Source organism: Thermobia domestica, chromosome 11 (assembly GCF_964235325.1).
Source record: "Thermobia domestica chromosome 11, izTheDome1.hap1.1, whole genome shotgun sequence".
In the NCBI taxonomy this organism is placed as follows: Eukaryota; Metazoa; Arthropoda; class Insecta; order Zygentoma; family Lepismatidae; genus Thermobia; species Thermobia domestica.
The window spans coordinates 250,303,481-250,327,601 of NC_137464.1; the positions used below are offsets into that span (position 1 = coordinate 250,303,481).

A 24,121-nucleotide genomic window follows, 5' to 3' on the forward strand; every position below is an offset into this window, starting at 1 on the left:
CGATGAAACAGTTCGACTTTCGAAATGTGGGCATGGAGAAAAAAGGAGAGAATCAGCTGGGTTGAACAGAAAACGAATGCGAATGTTTTAGAAATAGTAGCAGTAGGGGAGAAAAGAAGAATTTTAGATGTAATTAAGAGGAGGACATGGGCTGAGGAGGAACTGTATTATGAGGGACGTGCTAGAGGGAGGGGGCGAAGGAGATTGTAGTTGAAGAAAGATATTAAGACAGAAAATTGCTACGTTAAGACGAAGAGACTAGCTGAGGACCACAGTCATCGAAGCTTCTCAGCTGCAGCAAGTGACTTGCCAATAATGGCAGAATAGCTATTATTATGACGATGATGATATGTTTTGCAATATTGACCAAAAGAGAGAGAAAAAATTAAAATAATAATAATTAAACCTCTTAATATTTTAGAATATGAAATGAAATTAAATTTGTGAGTTTTACGTCCCACGATTATGCCGGCTAGGCTAAAGGAGACGGTGATAATGAAAAATGAATGAAAATGGTGGAAAGAAGAAAGTGGGAGGAAACGGGAGAACCCCGAGGAAACCCACGTACACGGTGTTTGTCCACCGCAAAGTTCACTTGGCGGGGGCTGGGATCGAACGCGGGACCCCAAACACCAGAGCTGAACGCTCTATCATTGAGCCACCGCGGCCCCAATATTTTGGAATAATTTGAGTGAAAACTGAAAACGACTCAACGGTCTATGTCTTTTGTGTAAACTCAATTTATATAAATACTTTTGACCTACATTAGAAATACATAATAACGGCATCAAACTTCAAGTTATTTGAAATAAATACGAAATCACTCTCAGTTGTGAATATAGATTATTTATTGTTGTATAATGTTATATCGTTGAATCCTAGATATGCCGTATACCTAAGGGGGCTATAAGTTATATTGATAAACAATTATTCAACGTATATACTAAGCATCCACCTATGAAATCAAACTTGCGGTCACATGCGCTAAGTTTTTGTCAATGTCATGAAAATGTTATTTCAATATTAATTTTATAAGTACACATTAAAAAATTCCAACGGATGCTTGAACCTCAGAGCCAATGCCATACCCATGTAGTCGACATCTATGGTGTACGGAATTGCCGATGTTCAATACTACATTTCTTTAGTTTTGGAAGAAGAACACCATTAATATGTTTTGAAATGAAATGAAATATCTACTTTAACGTCCCACGATTATTACACTGAGGCTAAGGGAAACAGTGATGATGAGAAATGGTGGAATGAAGAAAGTACGAGGAAACGGGAAAACCACGCACAGGGTGTTTATTCACCAAAGAAGCTCACATAGCGCAAGCTGCGATCGAACCAGGGCCCCATGTACCAGAGGTGCACGCTCTGCCACTGAGCTACCGTGTCCATAACATGCTCTAGTTTATTTTTGCTTATCCACTTCTTATGGACACAACTATTCTTCGTATGATTTCCCAAAATCCAATCATGGGCCGTCGTGAATGATCAAATGATGACCAAAGTAAATCAGACACTGAAGCTATTATAGCTTGTAACAGTTCATAGAATTATGCTGTCGGTCGTCTCGTGAACAACCGATTCAAAAAACGACATACTGTAGCTATATGTTACAGGAGCAGATCGACTCACATGGATTGCATAAACTACTGGGAACACATTCACTCCGGCGGTATTTTTACTGGAGCCAAGAAGTTCACGTGAAAGATGTAATGATTTTTCCCCTTCCTTTTTACATTCTATAAAAAATCAAGTAGTACCATACTTGTGCAAGACTCTTGCGCAAGAGTTTTGGTCTTGGTCTTGGTCTTGCAGGTACGGTCTTGGTCTTGGTCTTGGTCTTGCTGGTATGGTCTTGGTCTTGGTCTTGCATCGGGATTCCTGGTCTTGGTCTTGGTCTTGGTCTTGGTCTTGCATGCAAGACTCTTGCAAAAACTGCAAGACCAAGACTCTTGCGCTCATCACTACCTGCCAGTAAGGGCAGAATACCTATGATGATGATGATGATATATCTAAATTAACCTAAACCCCTGGAGCTTAGGGGACCGAGAACCTACTAACTAACTTGTGGTACTCATGGGTTTGGGAGTATGTGTGGTCAGCACATCTACTCCCCTTGCCGTTAATGCTGCCTTCTAGTCCGGAGCTTGCTACTTTCTTTCTTTCTGGTTGCTCCTTAATTGTCCTCACGACGCTAGGTAGACTTCGCAATGACACCACCACCATCTGGTGAGTACAAACGGTCACCCATCTTTCCTCTGACCAGATCTGGCGCTGCTTGACTTCACTGGTCTCACGAGAAACGGTGTTCCAACGTAACTAGGGAGTTGACATGTACCCCATATATATCTGGAAAACAATCTACGTTCCACAAGACTTCAAAGTGATATAGGGAGGTGCGATAGTAAAGTGTTAGAGGCGAGGGTTAGAAATAAGAAGTAACAATTTTAGAGGTGACAAGATATCGTAAAGGGTAATTTCTGTTAGGTCGCGAATTTAAGCTACTCTTTAACTGTTCACGGTTGAACTTTGGATAAAACGGACGGGTTATGAAATGAAATGTTTCAGTTTAACCCCGTTTATGCTCGTTAGGCTCAGAGAAACGATGCTTAAAACAAATGAATGACGATGGAAGAATTGGTGGAATAAGAAAATAGAAGTATCCTGAGACGATGTTGTCCACCATAAACTCACTTAGCCGGTGATAGAACCAGGGATGCCAGATACGAAAGAGGTAAGCGCTCTGCCACTGAGCCATCGTTCTCCCAAGGGTCAGGTTACGTTTAGACTAATATGGTAGTACTTGTATCGCAGTCTGAGATTGCTTCTTATGACATTGTGTTGAATGTTACTTCAGTTATAAATTTCATAGATTATACCTCGTTAGAGGCAGTTTGGTGGTTGGTAGCTCGTTGGTAGATGATTCATCGGGAAACAGCATTTCTGAAGATTCTCACAGTCAGATAATCACTTAAAGACTATGGGCCTTATGCAGAGTCATTCTGAAGCATTATTAGTGCCATACTAACGAGTTCGACTATGTTTCCTGCAGTAGTCAGGCTGTTAGTATAACGCTAATCATACGACAAAACGACTCTGCATGAGGCCTTATGTGTCGGCGTTTAGTATGACGCTAATGATACGTCAAAATGATTCTGCATAAGGCCCTATAAGTTTATCTACTTACATGTCAAAATTTTCCGGCTTCACTTCCAAAAATGGTTCTAGAAGTGCAACTGCAGCGTTGTTCACGAGGCAATCAATTGGTCCAGCGTTTTGTACTGCACGTCGAGTGGAGTCCCAGTCGGATAAATCCACACAAATAGCTTGGATAGCTTTGGGTTTCACCTCCTCAACCAATGAATCCAAGTGCTTCTGTGTTCGTGACAATGCCACCACCTCTGCGCCGCATTCGACTAATTTCTTCACTAACGCTCTACCAATACCTTTTAAGAAAAATAAATAAAATAAATATATATATAGGAATATCTTTTTCCGTTTGTGTCCACGATTGTCGCTCATCTAATATACGTGGAATCGGTTAAACATTGGCCATATAGCAGTTTTGGGAAGTAACGTAACGCAAGTAACGCCTTAGTTTTTAAGCAACAATTCCTAGTAACGCGTTACATTTTCCCAAAGTAACTGTAACGAAGTTTTAAGTAACGTATTTAGTTTGCGTTACTTGTTTTGCATTACATTTCAGATGACTAACTATAATATACGCATATTTTTTTCCGGAAACAAATGTTTCTTTCCTGCAGTAAATTACTCAGAATGGATCAATGGAGCATGCATGAACTGTCAGTCACCGACACACAGAGAAACAGATGGTTATCCTTCGTTTTCATTATCATTTGGCCATGAAACAAACGCCTGAAGATATACAACTGTGTGATGTTGGTGTATATATAACTCGTAGGGTATGATGCTTTACTTTTTCAAAAATTTCAGCACTTCCAGTATACCCCTAAATATGTAATAAAGCACTAACGACCATTTTTTTAGTATTCAATTAGAACTGGACAATTTACACAAAATTTGGAATCGACTAATGAAAACAGCACGTTTCAAGCACTTGTGGGTTCGAGATCTCATTATCGAAAGGATTGGAGACAAACATATACGCGTGAATCTAGTATTTTAATATATAGATAATAATTGGAATAGTTTTATTTTCGGGTGCTAGTTTTTAATATTCGCAATATTGAAATTTTTGAACTTATAATGTATTTTTCACGCGTTTGAAAGAAAAGATATAATTACTAGTAAAATTAACCTAATAAAATTAACCTTATTTTCCATTTTTTCCAGAAAGAAATCGAAAAAAAAAAGCTTTTTTACCAACAGGTTCAAAATTTCCGGAAATTTTACACTAGTTCAGACACACTTGTACTTTGCCTAGCATTAAACTCGGATGTTAGTTCCGACGCAGTTCGCTGCCTGTCCTGTTTTACCAGTCTGCCCAGCCAACGACGTCCGACTTCTGTTATGAGCTAGGGGGCGCCCAACCCCTCGACGTTTGGACGTCGTTTTCCCTTGGTTTCGCCACTTGTTGAAGACACTCACCACAGCACCTCTCGAACACCTGACAAATCCTGCAGTTTCCAAAATTCTCGTGCCGAGTGTTTCTGAGTGAGTACTTTCTTCAAAATAATATTAAGAATTATATCTATAGAAAGATTTTCGAGACATTCAGGTCGAGTCGAGATTTTTATGAGCAGTCGAGTCGAGAAATACGTTTGTCTCGACACGTCTCGAATTTTTCAAAGTGTGTCTCGACTCGTGCACATCCCTATTTAAGGCTATAAGCATTCCGTTGATTTCTATGGCTAAATGTCTTCCTAAATAGGCTAAATATGCATCACTGATTTTACAACAGAAAATATGAACCTGAAGAATGTTCAGTGTTACCATCTATAGAAATTACAGTGTTGCCAGAAAAACAACTCCCCTAAAATCCAAGTTAAGGCAGCGAGTAGAGGAACGAACTCAACTTCATTTGGTTACGTATCATGTTGTTTTGGTTTTCTGTGAACTACTTTTTAAATAATAGTTGTATTTAGTTTGTAATCTACTATCACTCCCGGTCTCAGTATAGAGAAAGTATCACGTCATTAGTAAACCTTAAATAGAGGTAATGAAAACCGTTTGTCATGGCAACATTGAAGTTTTTGAGTGGAGAATGTAGGCTTAGGGAAAATGTATTTTAGAGAGAAGATTGAAGACGGCGTGCAATTTAAATTTATACTGACGCCTCCAGTTTCCTCTGAAACACATTATAGTTTTTACGTGGTAAACAGTGACGACGCCAGCTTTAACTTCTTAGGGGCAGACAGTTTTCGGGGAGCAGATAGGTTTTTTTTTTTTTTGCATATGGAAAATGATAGTTGAATATTAATTACTCTAAATTACAATATGACATGGCTGCGGGGAGGGGGCAAGCAGGTGGCGAATGATGCCGCTGGGTAGTTGCCCGCCCGTTGCCCTCCTATAGCGTCATCACTAGAGTCCGGATATTTATGTAATATCAACCCACTAAATATGTACATAAATATGTAACAAAAATTGCTTAAAAATATAAGAAATATGTAATATTATATAAGAATATGTAATATTACTTATGTTACATATTTATGAAAACGTAACATTAACACGCGTATGAGTATGCAATATTTAAACGAATCATGAAAATAAAAAAGAAAAATCTACTACACTTTATCCTGCTTAATGCAAGTCCCCCAATGAAGTGAAATGCTTGAACAGCTGAGACAGCCATACGTCACTGACGTGACTGCAGGATAATAAAAATCAGAAGCGAATGAAGGAAGATGTGAATCGGCTAGAGAGAAACAGGAAAGCCCCGAGAAAAACAATGCATACGGCATTTGTACGTCAGAAATCTCGTGTGGTGTGGTCCCGTTTCAAATCTAGAACCTTTTACACTAAATGCGCATCTGTCACCACGGCCCAATCTTGAAATGAATTATACGCAATATACAAATTTAAATACTAAAAGTAACTTAAGACGAAATTATTGTTTTATACATGTTTATTTCATGCAGGGAAAAGTAGTCCTATATCTTTTAAACAAGATTAGCTGAACTAAGATTGAAGAATATTTCCACTAATGAACATTTTTAATTTGAAATAAAGTACTTACAAAAGATGTGCCTGCAGTTCAACTGTGTGTTGTTGCACAATGGGTAACAAGGTACATTTCCAAATGATCAGAAGTAAAATTTTGTCGGCGATCGGATAAAATATTCTTGTATGCAGAGAATGATCTCTCCACATCACATGAGGTAACAGGAGCGTATTTCAACGGGGGGATGTAGTTGGGGGAAATATCTTCAAGGGGGCTCTTGTTTCACCACTGAGAATCTCACACACTGCCAATAGGCTGTCGTAAGTCGGGTTTCTTTCCAGCACTGCATTTAGTTTCTTTCGAACTTTTTCTCTTACATATCCACACAAACCTTGCAGCAGTCTCTTTGCATCCTCTATGATTTCCATGGATTCCGGAAGAGGCCGCCCAACAGTCTAGTCTCTAGCTTTTTAATGCTTGTAGGTAGCCAATCAAAATTGCTCTCTATGTATGCGATATCACACGCTACTTTTGAGTCATTAAACAGTTTCTGAGCAATGCCAACTGACACAGCAGACTCCGATGGAGATGAATGAACAACAGGCTTAATTTTTTGAAAATGTTCATTGTAGAAATGTACTGCCTGTATCCAAGTGCCTCATCGCATTAGCACAGGCTCCGGAGGAAGTGGCACGTCTGGTAGTTAATCTATGTAAACTTGAACACGTTGTGGCGCCTTAATAAACATTTTTTTCATGGATGAAATTAGTTGATTTACTTCGCAAAAGTTGTCTCTCACCTCTTCAGCAACACGTTGAAGAGCATGGGCCATACAGGTGAAATGAATTAAGTGAGGGTAAAAAACTGTAAGTGCTCTAGCCGCTTTTAACATGTACGCTGCACTGTCTGTATAGAGAACAAGGACTTTTTCTTCCTCAACTCCTCCCGGCCACAACACTTTAAGACCATCATTTACAAAGCGAAAAATCGTGAAATGATTCGTGAGTTCCAGCAATTTACTCGCAATAAGATAGGATTTAGATAGAGCATCTTCATTTAACTTTCCAATCACTAAATTTGCTACATAATTGTCTGTCCCAAAACGTCTGTTGTTTCGTCCACAGAAATCCAAATATATGAACTACCTATTTCTGCCCTAATGGTATCTATAGCTTCCCTATAACAAACTTCGAGATAACACTTTCGAAGAGTGGATTCGTCAGGAATTCGACGCCCGCAATACTTCTCCAGAAAAGCACGGTATATTGGCACTTGAACTTTGTTCCAAGGAATGTTTGCTACTATCATTGCTTGGCATGTCTTTGAAAAACTCACTCACTGAAGTATCTTGATGCATTTGTGTCAAGAGCAGGGCCGGATCTACGAAATATTGCGCCCGGGGCAAAGACGTATATCTGTTCCATTTCATCCCAATTTTGTATCGAAATGGCGCCCTCTACATACTCTCAATCAGCTGCGCACCGGGGCAAATGCCCCGAATTGAACCCTCTACATCCGCCCCTGGCCAAGAGTACTTGTTTTTTTGCAGTTCGCAAATTTTTATTTCTTGCATGAAGTGAACTTCGTACATGTTCTGAGATTTCATTGAACATCCATTTTTTTTATCACACACTTGGCACAACACCACTTTACCGTCCGTAATAAACACATCATCGATAGTTACCCACGACCTCAATTTCGCGGATAAAGTTGAGGCAACCGGAGCCATTTCTAACTTCGACGGTCAATACAGAACACGTGCGTTTTGCAACTGCAATACTAGAGTACTGTCCTCCTGTTATTCAGTTGAACAAGCGAAGTTCTTTGAAAGCTTAGGTTACCTGCTATGATATTGCCATTGTCGCCAGCTTCTTGGAACGAACTCTTGTAGTTAATTCCTGGAAGCGCACTAGCATACAGTTTTAACTTGAATTGCAGGATTTGCTTTCATCTTTTTTCCTGTCCGACCTCTGATAACAATCAAATAGACTTCATTTTAGGAATTTCCTGGCCAGTCGCCTGTCAGGCACGTGATCTGTCTACCTCCAGAGTTGAGAATAAAGGGCGCTCTAATGTACCCCGGAGGGAGGATTTTTACTTGTTTCTTCTTAGTTCTTTTATCGGCGAAAATTCTGCGAAACATGGTTTGACAATTAAAAATAAGAGATATTTCTCTTTCGGTAAAGAAACAAAATGATAGACATGACAAAATTGAATCTAGATGCAAGCCTTGCATAGTTGGAGAGTTTATTTTTTTTTTATTTCAAATTAAAATTTCAGTAAACGCAAAATATTAAGACAGTTTTATGTAAAAGAAAATATGCGGAAACCATAGAAATATGTAATATTGGTCAAAATATGTAAAAAAAATATGTAATATGAAACTTAAATTGAAGCACCCTACAGGTGTGAATCACAAACATTTAAGGATTTGACGAACCTAGATATGAAGAAAAAAATATGTAATTACATACAAATCCGGACATTAGTCATCACTGTTGATAAGTGATGGTCACGGTGGAATGCACAGAAGTATTGACAGGCAGACGGTGTAGCGGAGAGACACTTCCGTTGTTAAACCTTTAAAAAATTAAAACTTCAATCCTCACGTTGTGTACAGTGCTAAAACCAAACTCCTTACCGTGGCTTACATTATGACATTGCTAGCTTATCAAGGCAGTAAATTGCAGAGTTAAATTCGTATATTCAACAATGAACTGGTTTCCTAGCAACGCAAAGAGCAAAAATTGTAAGAATTTTTTTCTGTTGTTTAGATCTGAACAAAAGCAAACATTTTACTGAAATCAAACATTTTAGTACTACTGAAACAAGGAATGAAAAAGTGGCTCAAAAAAGGATGGTACCGGTATCTGGTAAAATGGATAACCTGGTAACCTTAGATAAAGGTGAACTACTGGGGAAATGTTTATCACATACCGATGTCAGTGGCCCATGTTACTTAAGAATTGTTGCACGTGAAGAGGCTTGGTATCCATCCGGCTTCCCGTACTTACACGTGACATGAACGGTAAGAAGAATTTTCAGTTGAGGTTGTCGCATTTAAACCTAATAATTAGCCTAAAAGAAATACGAATAGCACGAAACTTACCTTGTCCTGCACCTGTGACAAGAGCTCGTTTGCCTGCAAAACTAATCTCCATGTCTGAAAAGAGTGTAAAATGTCCGTCACTTTGTGTTCTGGAATCCCAACTATACTCTTCTCTAGTGAGAAAGAAAAGAAAGAAATTGTTAAAGCACGCTCGTAAGTAGTTTAGTGCACGACCTTGGCACAATGCCTTGCATCTAGGAGACCAAGGTCGTTTGTGTTCAGTTGAGTTATCGAAGTGAGCAGACGGTTATAGTATCAAGTTAGTAAATAATCCTATACAATAGAATGAACACGATGGCATTCGTGAGTTGACGTCAGATGGCTATAACTGGAATAAAGGATTTCATTATCTGTGTGGTAACTAAGCAGCGAGTAATGTTTTAACAGAATCCCCGATACCTTTAAAACATTTTCATTAGTGACTGTTTTTGATCAACGAGATAAGCTACAAATTTCTTTAATATATTGCTAAATAACATAGGTGTTTTAGGAGGAAGACCACATGTTTAGAACAGAACATTATTGGGAAATAATTTAGTTTCCGGGCGTGGGGTATAATCAGCGACGAAACATATACAATCTAAATAACAATCGATTCAGCTTGACAAAACAAACCGATCGATACCAATTTTAACTACTTCCGGTTAATCACTTCCGGTTTATTGAGCCTAATTTAGTTCCCGGAGGTGGGGTATAATTAGGTACGAAACATATACAAACTATATATCAATGGATTCAGCTTGACAAAAAAAAATCGATCGATACAAACTTTAATTACCTCCGGTTAACAACTTCCCGTTTACTGAGCCTAATTTAGTTTCCGGAGGCGGGGTATAATCAGCAACCAAACATATACAAACTATATATAAATCAATTCAGCTTGACAAAACAAATCGATCGATACCAATTTTAACTACTTCCGGTTTACTGAGCCTAATTGAGTTTCCAGACGTGGGGTATAATCAGCAACCAAACATATACAATCTATATATCAATCGATTCACCTTGACAAAACAAATCGTCCGATACCAATTTTAACTACTTACGGTTAAACACTTCCGATTTACTTAGCCTAATTTACTTTCCGGTGGTGGGGTATAATCAGCAACGAAACATTTACAATCTATATATCAATCGATTCAGCTTCACAAAACAAATCAATCGACACTAATTTTAACTCCTTCCGGTTTGTTGAACGTAATTTTTTTCCCGAGTGCAGGGTATAGTCAGCTACGGAACATACACAATCTGTACATCAATCGATTCAGCTTGACAAAAGAAATTGATCGATACCACTTTTAACTACTTCCGGTTATACACTTCCATTTTACTGAGCCTAATTTAGTTTCTGAGGGTGGGGTATAATCAGCAACGAACATAACAATCTATACATCATTCGATTCAGCTAGACAAAAGAAATAGATCGATATCAAGTTTAGTTTTTTCCGGTTAACCACTTTAAGTTTACTGAGTTTAATTTAGTTTCCGGGGGTGGGGTAAAATTAGCAACGAAACATACAATCTATATAAATCGATTCATCTTGTCCAAACAAATCGAGCAATACCAATTTTAACTACTTCCCGTTAACCAGTTCCCCTTTACTAATTTAGTTTCCGGAGTCGGGTTATGGAAATGTCAAAATTCAAAGAAATCTTTCAATAAAGTGAATACTTTCAAATATGTACCGTAACAGCACAAGATGTGCTAGGCATGTGCGATTTAGGCATCTCAGCTACTTTTTAGGTACCCGACACTTGGTACATATGGTATTCATGTGTTAAAGCTAGCTAAAGTTTTAGGTACGTGTTACACCGATCATTTGAAAGTGAAAATGGTAGAACCATGAAATAAAGTAAAGTGACGTGTGTCATTTTGTTATAAAATTACATGGCGAACGGATTTTATCTGATTCCAAACGGTTATCGTCGAATATACAGGGTTACAACAGCACTATGATTAGCGAAATTAAAAAGACCTCAAGGATTTATCCCTCTACAAGCAACATTTTCCTCATCGGCTTCGTGGCCATGTCAGAAGAGAACGCGCCTAGTAATCAAAGGGTTGGTGGTTCACGCGAACCCTGAGGCACATTTTTTTTTTACTTGTTTATAATGTTTTCTACACTTACCTTAATGTAAACATATTACGCATATAGGCGACTTAATATATTTTGGGTGAGTAATTATGTGGCTCATTGATGCTTGCGTCATGAGGAACCTACTTGGAACATACTAGGTAAGTTTCCCAGGTACATATGAGGCATAGACTGTGGAAATAGACTGTGACTATCACTTGCCATCCATGTGGTTTCTCTCTCACAGGTACATAAGGAACATACTGGGCACATTTCCATGTACCTGAGGGAACATGATTGGCATATAGCTGCTATATAATTGTGCTGTTAGGGTAGGATCAATATTAACAGACCAAAACAATATCTACGAAGAAATAACATCTCGACTGAAAGCAGGGAATTCGTGTTATTCAGATCAAAATCTTTTATCTTCGAGAATTCTGTCGTAGATTTTGAAGCTTAACATCTATAAAACGATAATCATCCCTGTTGTACTGTATGGTTTTGAAACTGGTCGCTTACTCTGAGAGAAGAACACAGACTGAGAGTATTGGAAAATAAAATCCCTAGGTGAATATTCGGTCCCAAGAACGACAGGAATGGGAAATGGCGGAAATTTCATAACGAGGAACTGCATAACTTGTATTGTTTACCAAACATTGTTAAGGTTATGATATCTAGGTAGGTCAAGTGGGCAGGTCATGTAGCCAGAATGGAAGAAAGTAGGAGTGGTTTGAAAGTTTTAACTGGAAATCCAATTGTAGAAAGACCAATAGGAAGATCCTAAGCGAAGATAGGAGGATAATATTAAGACGGATCTCGCAAAATCGGAGTATAAAGTAGAAACTGGATCCTGTTGCGTAAGGAGAGAAGTGAATGGAGAGTTTTTGTAAACGCAGCATTCAACCTCGGGCCTCTATAGTCCATAAAGTTAGTTAGTTAGCAGGCCTTTTTGCTTTAGAACAAAACAAAAACATGAAAAAGCATTGCATGAACAGAAAACATTAAGAATTTCGATGTTTTTTTTATTTCGGTTATGTAGTTATATCTACGTGAAGTTAGCCCTTGCTTTCAAATTTCGATTCGATACCAAAATCTTTTGTAATTGGTTGTTTTAAAGAAAAACTCGTTTGTTTCCAAAAAAAAAAGAGATATTTACAAAATAAAGTTGAGGGGGAAGGACAACTTTACACTTGCCCTGTACTTTCAAATATCGATTCGAAATCGAAGCCAATCATTTGTGTTTCGTTTGATATTGATTGTTTTGAAGGAAAAAAATTGTTTCAAAAAAACAAAAAAAACGTAAGGGTTACAAAATCACACTGGCCCCACCTACTTTCAAATTTTGATTCGAAAATGAAGTCAAGAGTTTGTTTTTCGTTTGTTTTTGATTGTTTTGAAGTAAAAAATTGTTTGTTTCGAAAAACATAATGAGATATTTATCCAATAATCGAGGGAGTTCCGAGGCAACTTCACACTGGCCTCCCCAATACTTTCAAATTTTGCTATAAAAGTAAAGCCAATCATTTGTTTTTTGTTTCGTATTAATTGATTTGAAGAAAAAATAACTTGTTTCGAAAATATTAAGAAGATATTTACAAAACAAACTTGAGATGTGGCCAAATTTAGCCAGGTTCCTATACTTACAAATTTCGATTGAAAACCAAATAAATTGTTTGATGTGCGATTGTTGATTATTTTGAAGAAAAAAACAGTTTTCGAAAAACATAAAAAGTGTTTACAAAAGAAATGGGTGATGAAACTTCACACTTGTAACACCGTCATATTTCGAATCAAAGCAAGAGCTAATTATTTGTTATTGGTTATTTTCAAGAGAATTTTTTTCTGTTTGGGAAAATAGAAAGAGAGAGACTTACATGTTGTTGATTGTTTTAAAGATAAAGAAACCCTTTTTTCAAACAAACAAACAAACAAACAAACAAACACACACACACACACACACACACACACACACACACACACACACAATCGTTTGAAGATATATTTGGTGGTCAACTTCACACTGGGCTTCACACTACTTTATCCGCTTTTAGATTTCGATTCAAAACTCAACCAAATTGTTTATTTTTCCTTTCTTATTGAGTGGCTTCAAGACAAAATTTTTAAATTCGAAAAAATCTTAAAGGTTATATAAAAATACTGTTGGGTGAGCCAATTCACACCGATCTTTCAAATTTTTAATTTCAATAAAAAACAATAAAAAAATACTTAACTTGATGTACTCACTCAAAACGTACTCATATTATTGTTTAACATTTGTTCCAAAACATTTGCTTTTTTGAAGGCACAGGACTTTGTTAGTTAAGTTTACGAGATTTTTATTTATTTAAAAGCATTTCTGACAAAAAGTTAAAATGAGATAAAAAAAAAAAGAAAAGGGCGAAAGAAACAAAGCTAACCGGAAGAAGTTAAAATCTGTATTGATCGATTTGTTTGGTCAAGCTGAGTCAATTGATATACAGGTTGTTCGTTGCTGATTACACCCCACCCCCGGACAGTATACCAGAGGTGATTGTAAGGAAGTAGTTAAAATTGGTATCGACCGATTTGCTTTCTCAAGCTGAATCGATTGATACTTAGATTGTATATATATTTGATGATTATACCCTAACCCCGGAAACTAAATTATGTTTAGTAAAGCAGAAGTAGTTAAAATAGGTATCGATCGATTTGTTTCGTGAAGCTGAATCGATTGAAATATAGATTTATATGTTTCGTTGCTGAGTATACCCCACCCTCGGAAACTAAATTAGACTCACTAAACCGGAGATGGTTGTCCGGAAGTAGTTAAAATTGGTACAGATCGATTTGCTTTCTCAAGCTGAATCGATTGATACATAGATTATATATATTTCGTTCATGATTATACCCTAACCCCGGAAACTAAATTAGGTTCAGTAAAGCGGAAGTAGTTAAAATAGATATCGATCGATTTGTTTTAACAAGCTGAATCGATTGATGTATAGAATTTATATGTTTTGTTGCTGATAATATCCCGCCCTAGAAAACTAAATTAGGCTCAATAAACCGGAAGTGATTAACCAGAAGTAGTTAAAATTGGTATCGATCGATTTGTTTCGTGTAGCTGAATCGATTGATAGATTGTATATGTTAAGTTGCTGATTATTTCCCACCCCCGGGAAATTAATTAGGCTGAGTAAACCGGAAGGGGTTAACCGGAAGTAGTTAAAATTGGTTTCGATCGATTTGTTTTGTAAAGATGAATCGATTGATGTGTAGAATGTATATGTTCTGTTGTTGATTATATCCCACCCCAGGAAACTAAATTAGGTTCAGTAAACCGGAAGTTGTTATCCGGAAGTAGTTAAAATTGGAATCGATTGATTTGTTTTTTCTAGCTGAAACGATTGATATATTGTTTGTATATGTTTCGTTGCTGATTATACCCCATATCTGGAAACTAAATTAGGCTTAGTAAACCGGAAGTATTTAAGATTGGTATATATCGATTTGTTCTGTAAAACAGAATCCATTGATGTATAGAATGCATATGTTTTTTTTGTTGATTATATCTCACCCCTGGAAACTAAATTAGGTGCAGTAAACCGGAAGTAGTTATCTGGAAGTAGTTAAAATTTCTGACGATCGATTTGTGTTATAAAGCTGAATCAATTGATATATAGACTGTATATGTTTCGTTGCAGATTATTCCCTATACCCGGAAACTAAATTAGGTTCAGTAATCCTGAAGTAGTTAAAATTGGTATCAATCGCTTTGTTTTTTCAAGCTGAATAGATTGAAATAAAGATTGTATATGTTTGGTTGCTGATTATTCCTCACCTCCGGAGACAAAATTAGGCTCAATAAACCGGAAATGGTTGAAAGTTGTGTCGATCGATTTGTTTTGTCAAGCTGAATCGATTGATATATAGATTGTATATATTTTGTTGCTGATTATTCCCCACCCAAGGAAACTAAATTAGGCTCACTAAACAGGAAGTGGCTAATCGGAAGTAGTAGAAATTGGTGTCGATCGATTTGTTTTGTTAAGCTGAATAGATTGCTATATAGATTGTATATGTTTCGTTGTTGATTATATCCCACACCCTAAAACTATATTAGGCTCAGGAAACCGAAAGTGGTTAACCGCAAGAAGTTAAATTTACTATCGATCGATTTGCTTTGCCAAGTTGATTCGATTGATATATAGATTGTATGTGTTTCGTTGCTGATTATTCCTCACTCCCGGAAACTAAATTAGGCTGAGTAAACAGGAAGTGGTTAATCGGATGAAGTTAAAATTGGTATCGATCAATTCGATTTGTCAAGCTGAATCGATTGAAGTATAGAATGTATATGTTTCGTTGCTGATTATTCTCCACGACTGGAAACTAAATTAGGCTCAGTAAACCGGAAGTAATTAAAATTTGTATCAATCGATCTGTGCTGTCAAGCTGAATCGATTGATATATAGATTGTATACGTTTCGTTGCTGATTATTCCCCAGCCCCTAAAACTATATTAGGCTCAGTAAATCGGAAGTGGTTAACGGAAGTATTTGAAATTCGTATCTATTAATTTGATCTGTCAAGCTGAATCGATTGATGTATATGTTTCGTTGCTGATTATATCCCACGACTGGAAACTAAATTAGGTTTAGTAAACCGGAAGTGTTTATCCGGAAGTAGTTAAAATTGATATCGATCGATTTGTTTTGTCAAGCTGAACCGATTGATATATAGATTGTGTATGTTTCGTTCTGGTTACACCCCATCCCGGAAACTAAATTAGGCTCAGTAAATCGGAAGTCGTTAACCAGAAGTAGTTAAAATTGGTATCGATCGATTTGTTTTGTCAAGCTGAATCGATTGATATATATATAGATTGTATATGTTTCGTTGTTGGTTATACCTCACCCCCGGAAACTAAATTATTCCCATTTATTTTTGTTTTAACCTTTTCACGTAATTTTACTTTTGATTTGCTTTAATGTCTTCTTTTTAACATTTACATTTGAACATCATCATCTCAAGTTTTATTTTGAATTTATAATGCACAGAATGTCTCGGAGAATACCTTTATCGCAGCAGGAAGAAATAGCCTCGGTGCTGAAAACCTAAAGAATCAATAAATTAATCAACATCAGCAGTGCTGAAGGTCGCAATTGGAATCCAACCCCACAGGAGGCACAGTTTTATTTGTAATATAGTTGGTATGTTACTAATTGCTATTAGTGATGCCTGCACTTCTACACCCAAAGTCCTGGAACGTCATGTTCTGCGCACCGCTTATTTCTTACCGGCAAATACTCCTACTAGGGAGGTCTATCGGCACACCACCATACCCACGCTTTTACAAAATCTATATCGTCTCCGCACTCGCTATAGACAGAGCCGTATAGCTGAGGCACATCCAATTCTTGGTGGTCTGCTAGATCAGACTCCGGCACGACCACGGCATGCCTATCCACCAGTTGACCATCTACTTGCACCGCGTAGTTTCTTTGTTAGTTACTAACTCTGGTTGTACTGTCCGCACATAACCTGAGCGGGGCGCAGCACTTCTGTGTTTGCGATACGCCAGGATCCTCTACTAATCTACTTTCTTGGGATAATACATCTGGGCGACACAGCTAACCAGCCACTGTCATGGGACCACCCAAAGATCGCCGCACGCGTCCACGAGAACGCGAACGCACTTCAGCTGGAGGTTCCTCCGTCTCCACCAGTTCTCCTGTCAGGGACAGAGATCGCTCTCGCTGCCCAACCAACATAAATAAAAACCAAATATACCGACCACCTCTCTCTTAAGTCCACCTAAACGTCAAACCGACGCGATTCCAGTACCATCTGCCTCTACCTCATCCATTGATAAGCCCATCATTGTCGATCAACCTACAACTAACATATACACCATCCTCTTCAGCAACCTCAAACCGGAGTATTTCACTATCAAAGCCATTTATCTCCAACTCATGCGCTATTGCAATCGCCTCGATCTGCACCAACTCGTGAAAACACAAAATGGTATCATTCTGAAAACGACCAATCCCCAGCTATGTTTGGGACAAATGCCAAGATTCAACTTTTGAAAACACCAAATCAAAAAACTCCACCGCCACCACGCCGCACACCACTCTTATCAGTGGTAATTCGTGGCGTCGATCCAAATCTGACCGAAAAAGAGATATTAGACAAACTAAAGGAAGACGGCTATCACCCAAAAAGAGCACTAAGAATTAAAAACGCTACCGGCACAACATATATGGTGCACCTGCTCACCGATGATCAAAATCTTATCGATAAACTTCTTCAAAATGGCGTATATATCTACCGCTGCCATCATCGGGTGGAAGCATCACGGACTCCACCACCTCTATCTTTACGATGCGAAAATTGTCTCACCTATAACGCCCATCCTACCAATAAATGCACGCTGCCATCTGTGTGCCCCCACTGCAAAGGCGCTCATAAACTTAAAAGTTGTCCAAACCTTCAACAACCTGCGAACTGTAACAACTGTGGTGGATCACACCCCACCTACTACTACCAATGCCCCCCAAAACCAAAGCCTCTGCCAGTCAAACCGGAAACAGTAGTGCCCTTACGCATCCATCCAGCAACTCAAGTATCCACCGGCACCCAAACCTCTCTTCTACCGCCACCCACCGTTGAAAATATACTTCAATTCATAAATCTAGTGCTCCAGAACACCTTCCCCTATCAACGGGAAACCATTCTAACCCACGCTACGAAAGCAGCCTATGACATCTTCCACCTTCATATGGCTGCTACGTACTCGGACTTTCCACCTACTTCCATTTTTACTCTGATATTCAAACATGAATACTCGCACACGGGGAAAACGGCCACTCAAATTTCTCTTCCCAAACACCCGCTCATTGCACACTAGTAGAGTACTCTTGGAAACCATGGCTGCCGCCAATAGCGTTGACTGCATCCTGCTCAATGAAACCTTCTTAAAACCTAACGAGCGGTACTATTTTCCGCAATACAATCTCATCCGCGCGGACCTATCGCAACACCCAGCTCACGGAGGAGCCGCTATAGCCCTAAAGCCATCGCTACCCAGACGTCATATTATACCCCCAAACCCTCAACGCTACTCTGAGCACGTTATTCAAACTGTCTACTTCCCATCACTTACATTAACAGTTGCTACTATCTACGTCCGATCTACACAGCTATTGCCATATCACTTCATAACATATCTTGACTTAAACTTCCGAACTTATATCCTGCTGGCCGACATTTACTACCATTCCCGCATTGCCACTCAGCAACAGCGCCTCACGGATTTTTTGGCAACTATCCATAGTACCTGTATTCCATTGCCTCAACATACTCGCCCAGCTAGCAATACCACGCCAGATATAGCCATAGCCTCCAATAATCTCTTAACCCGCGCATCAGTGGAAGTTCTTGGTTCAGTTGGCAGCGATCATCTACCGTTTCTCCTCACGATTCAACAACCAGCTCCCACGCAGCCTCCAGCATCTTTACCTCCAAAATACAATTTCAGTAAGGCCGACTGGATCAAATATCAAACACACATCACCACACGACAAGCGAATGCTAACTCCAATATTACCACCTTTGATTCAATGGACCTATTGGCAGCAACCCTAACGGAAGCAATCAGTGATGGCACAGAATATGCAGTCCCCAAACTTACTTAACATCCACTCCGGCCCATCCTACCTCCGTATGCGCTTACACTCTTAGATCGTTCCCATGCTTCTCTTAGAGAGTACCGCCGAACACATAATCCATACTTTTACCATATCCATAAGCAGTTCCAGAGAATGGTTAAGCACTACGTCATCGCCCGAAAACGTCTTACCTGGCGCCAATCCTGTAACCAGCTACAAAATGAGAGGAATCTATTGAGAATTCTGGAACTTATTCAAACGTCTAACCTACCAGAAACATGGTTCACATTACCCACTAGTCATCAATGGCACGGTTCCCACAACTGACACTGAGGAAGCAACAGCATTTGCCATCTACTTCGAAAAGGCCTTTGCATCCCACTCTGATCCCATTTTTGTCCATCCATCACACCATCATATTGCCATAGAGGGTGATCCAACTCAACCCTTATTCCAAACTCAGTTTGGCGACCCACTAAATGATACCGACGCTCTTCTAGCCCCAATAACTTCCGAGGATATCCAACATGTACTTCGGGACAGACTTAATACAGCACCAGGCGCAGAAAAAATAACCTACCGGCAACTTTCTCAGGCTCCCCCTCTCTTTCATACCCTGCTCGCCATCCTTTATACTCTCATCCTTACCACAGGGTATATCCCTAACCAGTTGAAGCTCGCAAAAGTCCTCGTCTTCTTAAAACCACGCAAAGACCCGGCATTAGTCAACTCATACAGACCTATCAGCTTAACATCTGTATTCAGTAAAACACTGGAACGGGCCCTTGTGAAACGGCTCCATCCTTTCCTTGCCGAACGAAATATTCTTCCTTCTGCTCAGGCAGGATTTCCACCTTTTTTTGGCACTGGCGACCAACTCCTGAAACTCTCTTCGCTCGTAATGAGTCACTTTAATAAACACTTACCATCTGTGTTCATCTCCTTCGATATCAAACGTGCATTCGATACTGTCTGGCACAAGGGGCTGCTATTCAAACTCAAGCGCCTCCTACCACTTCATTACGTACGAGTGATCGCCAATTTTCTCTACCAGCAACGTACATTTATCCAACTTCACCAAGGACATTCGCACGAATTTCTTTTAAGAGCAGGAGTCCCTCAAGGATCCGTAATCTCTCCACTTCTCTACATCCTATACGTAGCTGACATGCCTTCTCCGTCACCTCCAATTCATGCTCTGAGGTTCGCAGATGATACCGCCTATCTCGCTCTCGGATCCTCTGTCGAGCGCATTAATCTACAATTACAAGCAGCCATAGATACCCTAATCTCCTGGTGCTTACGCCGGAAACTGAAATTAAACCCAACCAAAACACAAGTGACACTTTTTGCTCGCAAAAAACACAAGTACTGTCCCACACACAATCCTGAGCGTCTACATATGATGGTACTGGAATCAGAGATCTCGCTCAGCAATAGTGTTAAATATCTTGGGGTTCATTTCGATAAACAGCTAACATGGCGCACCCACCTGACCGCTCTCGAGCAAGACATCCGTCGTCGCCTCACCTCTTGAGAAACTTAAAAGGCACAACCTGGGGCTTAAATGCTAACGTCTTACTGTATACCTACAAAGTTTTTGTTCGATCAGCTATGACATACGGTCATCTAGCTTGGCTTTCCGCGACTCCTCACTTTTATGGTCACCTACAACTCCTCGAGCGTCAGGCCTTACGCATTGCGTACTCTCTAACTTATCGAACCTCCAATGCCGAGCTCTATCAACGCACTACAATGCCTCTTATCTTGGACCACCTCTATCGCCTACGCACGCGATACATTACTCATCATATAGCAACATCACATGAAACGCTCACATCCCTCTTAGATGAGATCCCTGCTCTCTCCCGTACTGGATATCCTCCAATCGACTATCTACTGGCAATATATGAACGAGAAACCAATTCAGATGACTACAACCCTGAGCGTCGAATATACCAAAACCATACTCATATATATCGATAATAGTTTAGTGGCAATACATGCTTTCCCATGACACCACTGCCGAACCTCTCTACCTCACCTCACACTAACCCAGCCCATGACACGTGGCACTTCCGATAATTGGATACAACACCACTAATACTGAGAAGCTTTCTGATTGCACCTACACTATACTAGCAACCTGTATCCAACCACAATAATACTCTTCACATAGTAAAGACATCACTCTGGCCAAAGAGAAGGCGTCACCTTCTACGGCCCGCCCATCGCATGATGGGAATGAAAGACAGAGGGAAAAAAGTGGTGCTTCTAGGTAAATTACCTTGTATTACTGCAAGATATTTTTCTTTTTGGCAGAGCATAGGTGATATATACCTTTGCTCTAAAATTTAACATGCATATTGGAATGATTTAACCCATTATGTGACAAATCGGTTTATGGTGGTGAAACTGTAAACTGCCTTTAGATATTGTCCGTCTTATGTAGAGTCGTTTTTACGTATGATTAGCGTCATACTGAAGGCCTGACCTGCAGGAAACATATTAGGGGAACTCTTTAGTATGGAACTGAACACGCGTCAGAATAACTCTGTATAAAGCCGTAGGAGTAAAATTTTTGAAGGAGCAAACGTTCAAGTGCCTCTTTTACAACTTTGTACTCATTGGCGTAACTAGGATAATTTCCTAGGGGGGCCATGGCTCCTTACTTCTGAAAATTGGAAGAATCTTTTAGAAAACCTTGTTATAATGTTTATATAGACGGGATAGATATGAGGAAAGAGCTTCTATACCAATACATGCTCATGACTTTCCAATGTCTGGGACGCGGTGGCTCAGTGGTAGAGCATTCACCTCCGGTGCTTGGGGTCCCTGGTTCGATCCCAGCTCGCGCTGTCTGGACTTTGTGGTGGACAAACATCGTGATCGTGGGTTTTCTCGGGGTTCTCCCGTTTCCTCCCACATTCTTCATTTCACTCATCTCTCATCATCACCGTCTCCTTTAGCCTAAACTGCATAACCGTGGGACGTAAAACTTAAAGATTTCATTTAATTTTTTTCCAATGAACAAGTGTTGATACAAAAGCTATTTTACTGCGAGTCTACGATTTTCTTTATACTAACAGTGTTAATGGGCCCCAGGTACTGACTCCTTTGTGCATGAACATACCTTTGTAATGTTTATCGAATAGACTAGGTTTGATTCGGAAGTTCGGATAACAGGTCCATGTCCCTTCCTTGTCAATTTACTTTTACATCTAATAGAAACACAAATAAATATACAAACAATGACATAATTTAAAATTATAACTTTTTAAAAATCAGTTACGGGCTAATATTTATTCATTTTTGTATTTAAAGGAAAGTGTAAAATTTTGTCATTTTACGTTTTACAATAAATCATTGTCGTGTACTAAAATTGTACTAAAGCTTAATTACACAAACCATTGCGAACAAAGAAATACAAAATACAACCATTTTTTATACACAAGACATTTTTCTAAAATAATAATAATATTATTAATAATAATAATATTCTAATAATAATAATAATAATAATAATAATAATAATAATAATAATAATAATAATAATAATAATAATAATAATGGTATGTAAAACTATCGAATCAGAGAAATATAGTTGGTTAACTTCCCGTACAACTTGAATATTTTAAAAAATACAATTTTTAGAAGAGAAGCAGGTCCACAATACAAGAGAAGACGACTTGTAGACGGACTTGAGGGACAACAATAGCAATCAAATTAAATTTGCAGTGAAAACATCAAGTTTATCCAATGGAACATCTCCAAGATTGGTAGTAAGTAGTGCTCTCAACGGGTCGGGTTGAAGACCGACCCGACCCGACCCGTGACCCGAATTGACTGACCCGAACCGTGATCCGACCTGATTGACCTGACCCGACAGCCCGACCCGAGCTGACCCGGTTGACTCGACCCGACAACCTGACCCGAATAACCCGACCCGAGCTGACCCGACTGACCCGACCCGACCCGAGCTGACCCGATCCGAGTCTGGTCGGGTCAACCCGATCCGTTTGAGAGCGCCACTGGGTGAACGCCAAAATGCACTCCCATTGGGAATTAAACCCGGACCACGTGTACCGAAGTCTTACACGTTAACCACTATTATCTATTCCAGGCAACCTGATAGGAAACTCTCCTTCCTCCCACCACTCTCCAGTACGGAGGGGAAAGCAAGCCGTTGACCTTCACAGGGAGGGAAGCTTTTCTAATAAACAGAATCGTGTACACACTAAATTCGTACGTCAATTCGCTCGCACCTTTATCTGTCAACCCCGAATAACAAACAATTACTGTTTTTAATTTTTGTCTTTAAGAATTTTTTTTTTTTACTATTTATGCATTAAAGTTTTGGCTTTAGTCCTATTTATTAAATTGCATTTCTAGAAATAAGAACTAATTCGTTATAAAGTTTTCTATCATTGTTTCACTTAAGAATCGGGAGAGAAAGCAAACCAATCCTGTCGACATTATGTCTTTACAATTTCAAGGAAGGCGGTCTGAGTTCTGGCTGTCTGAGTATCGAGTGCGCAGACTATCGACCTGTGCAAATATTGTATGAATTTAGCGTGTATGGTAACTATATTATATATAGTGTCGTGTGAAGTTAGTGCATATTAAATTGTATTTTGTATCCATTATATTTTGTATAGTTTATATTATCTGAAACAAATTTTTAGTGCATATTAAATTGTAAATACTTGCGTATTTAGTGCTTTGAGAAACGACAATTCACGATACTTGCACTAGTTCTGTTGTAAAACATGAGCCCGGGAAACCGTTATGAAGTAGTGAGAAGCGTTGCATTTTAAGTGTTGAAGAATTCGCCGACATGACTGGGAAACAGACAAGTGTACGAAAGACAACTGTTTATAGAAGTAGGCGGGAGGCTAAATTTAATGAAAATAAATTAAGAAGTCCCAAAAATACGCGTACAAGTATTTCCCCTCTCGGAAAACTATGACGACTTCACGAAATCGGCAATTCGATCAAAAATACATGAGATCTTTTCCCGTAATGCATTGCCAACGTTAAATAAAATTTTGATAGCTATAAATACCGATGATGAAGTGCCCTGCTTTTCTCACTCAACTTTCCATAGACTGTTGAAAATAATGAAATTCAAGTATGTATAGCGCAATAAAAGGTCTGTTGTAGTTGATAGGGATGACATAGTATT

At 38.9% G+C, this 24,121-nt stretch overlaps 1 protein-coding gene across 2 annotated transcripts in view; it reads right to left on the bottom strand.

Moving 5' to 3' along the window:
- The window catches only part of LOC145664917 (L-xylulose reductase), a 96,847-nt gene that overhangs the window by 14,243 nt on the left and 58,483 nt on the right, over positions 1–24,121 (bottom strand). The window contains exons 2-3 of one of the 2 annotated variants that reach the window (XM_081732018.1): positions 9,207–9,260; positions 3,197–3,455 (exon numbers count right to left, since the gene is read on the bottom strand). In XM_081732018.1, the coding sequence (XP_081588144.1) occupies positions 3,197–3,455; positions 9,207–9,258 (311 nt within the window). In that variant the 5' untranslated portion in view covers positions 9,259–9,260. Of the gene's footprint in view, positions 1–3,196; positions 3,456–9,206; positions 9,320–24,121 lie in introns of both variants that reach the window. The other variant, XM_081732017.1, reaches the window with a different exon arrangement.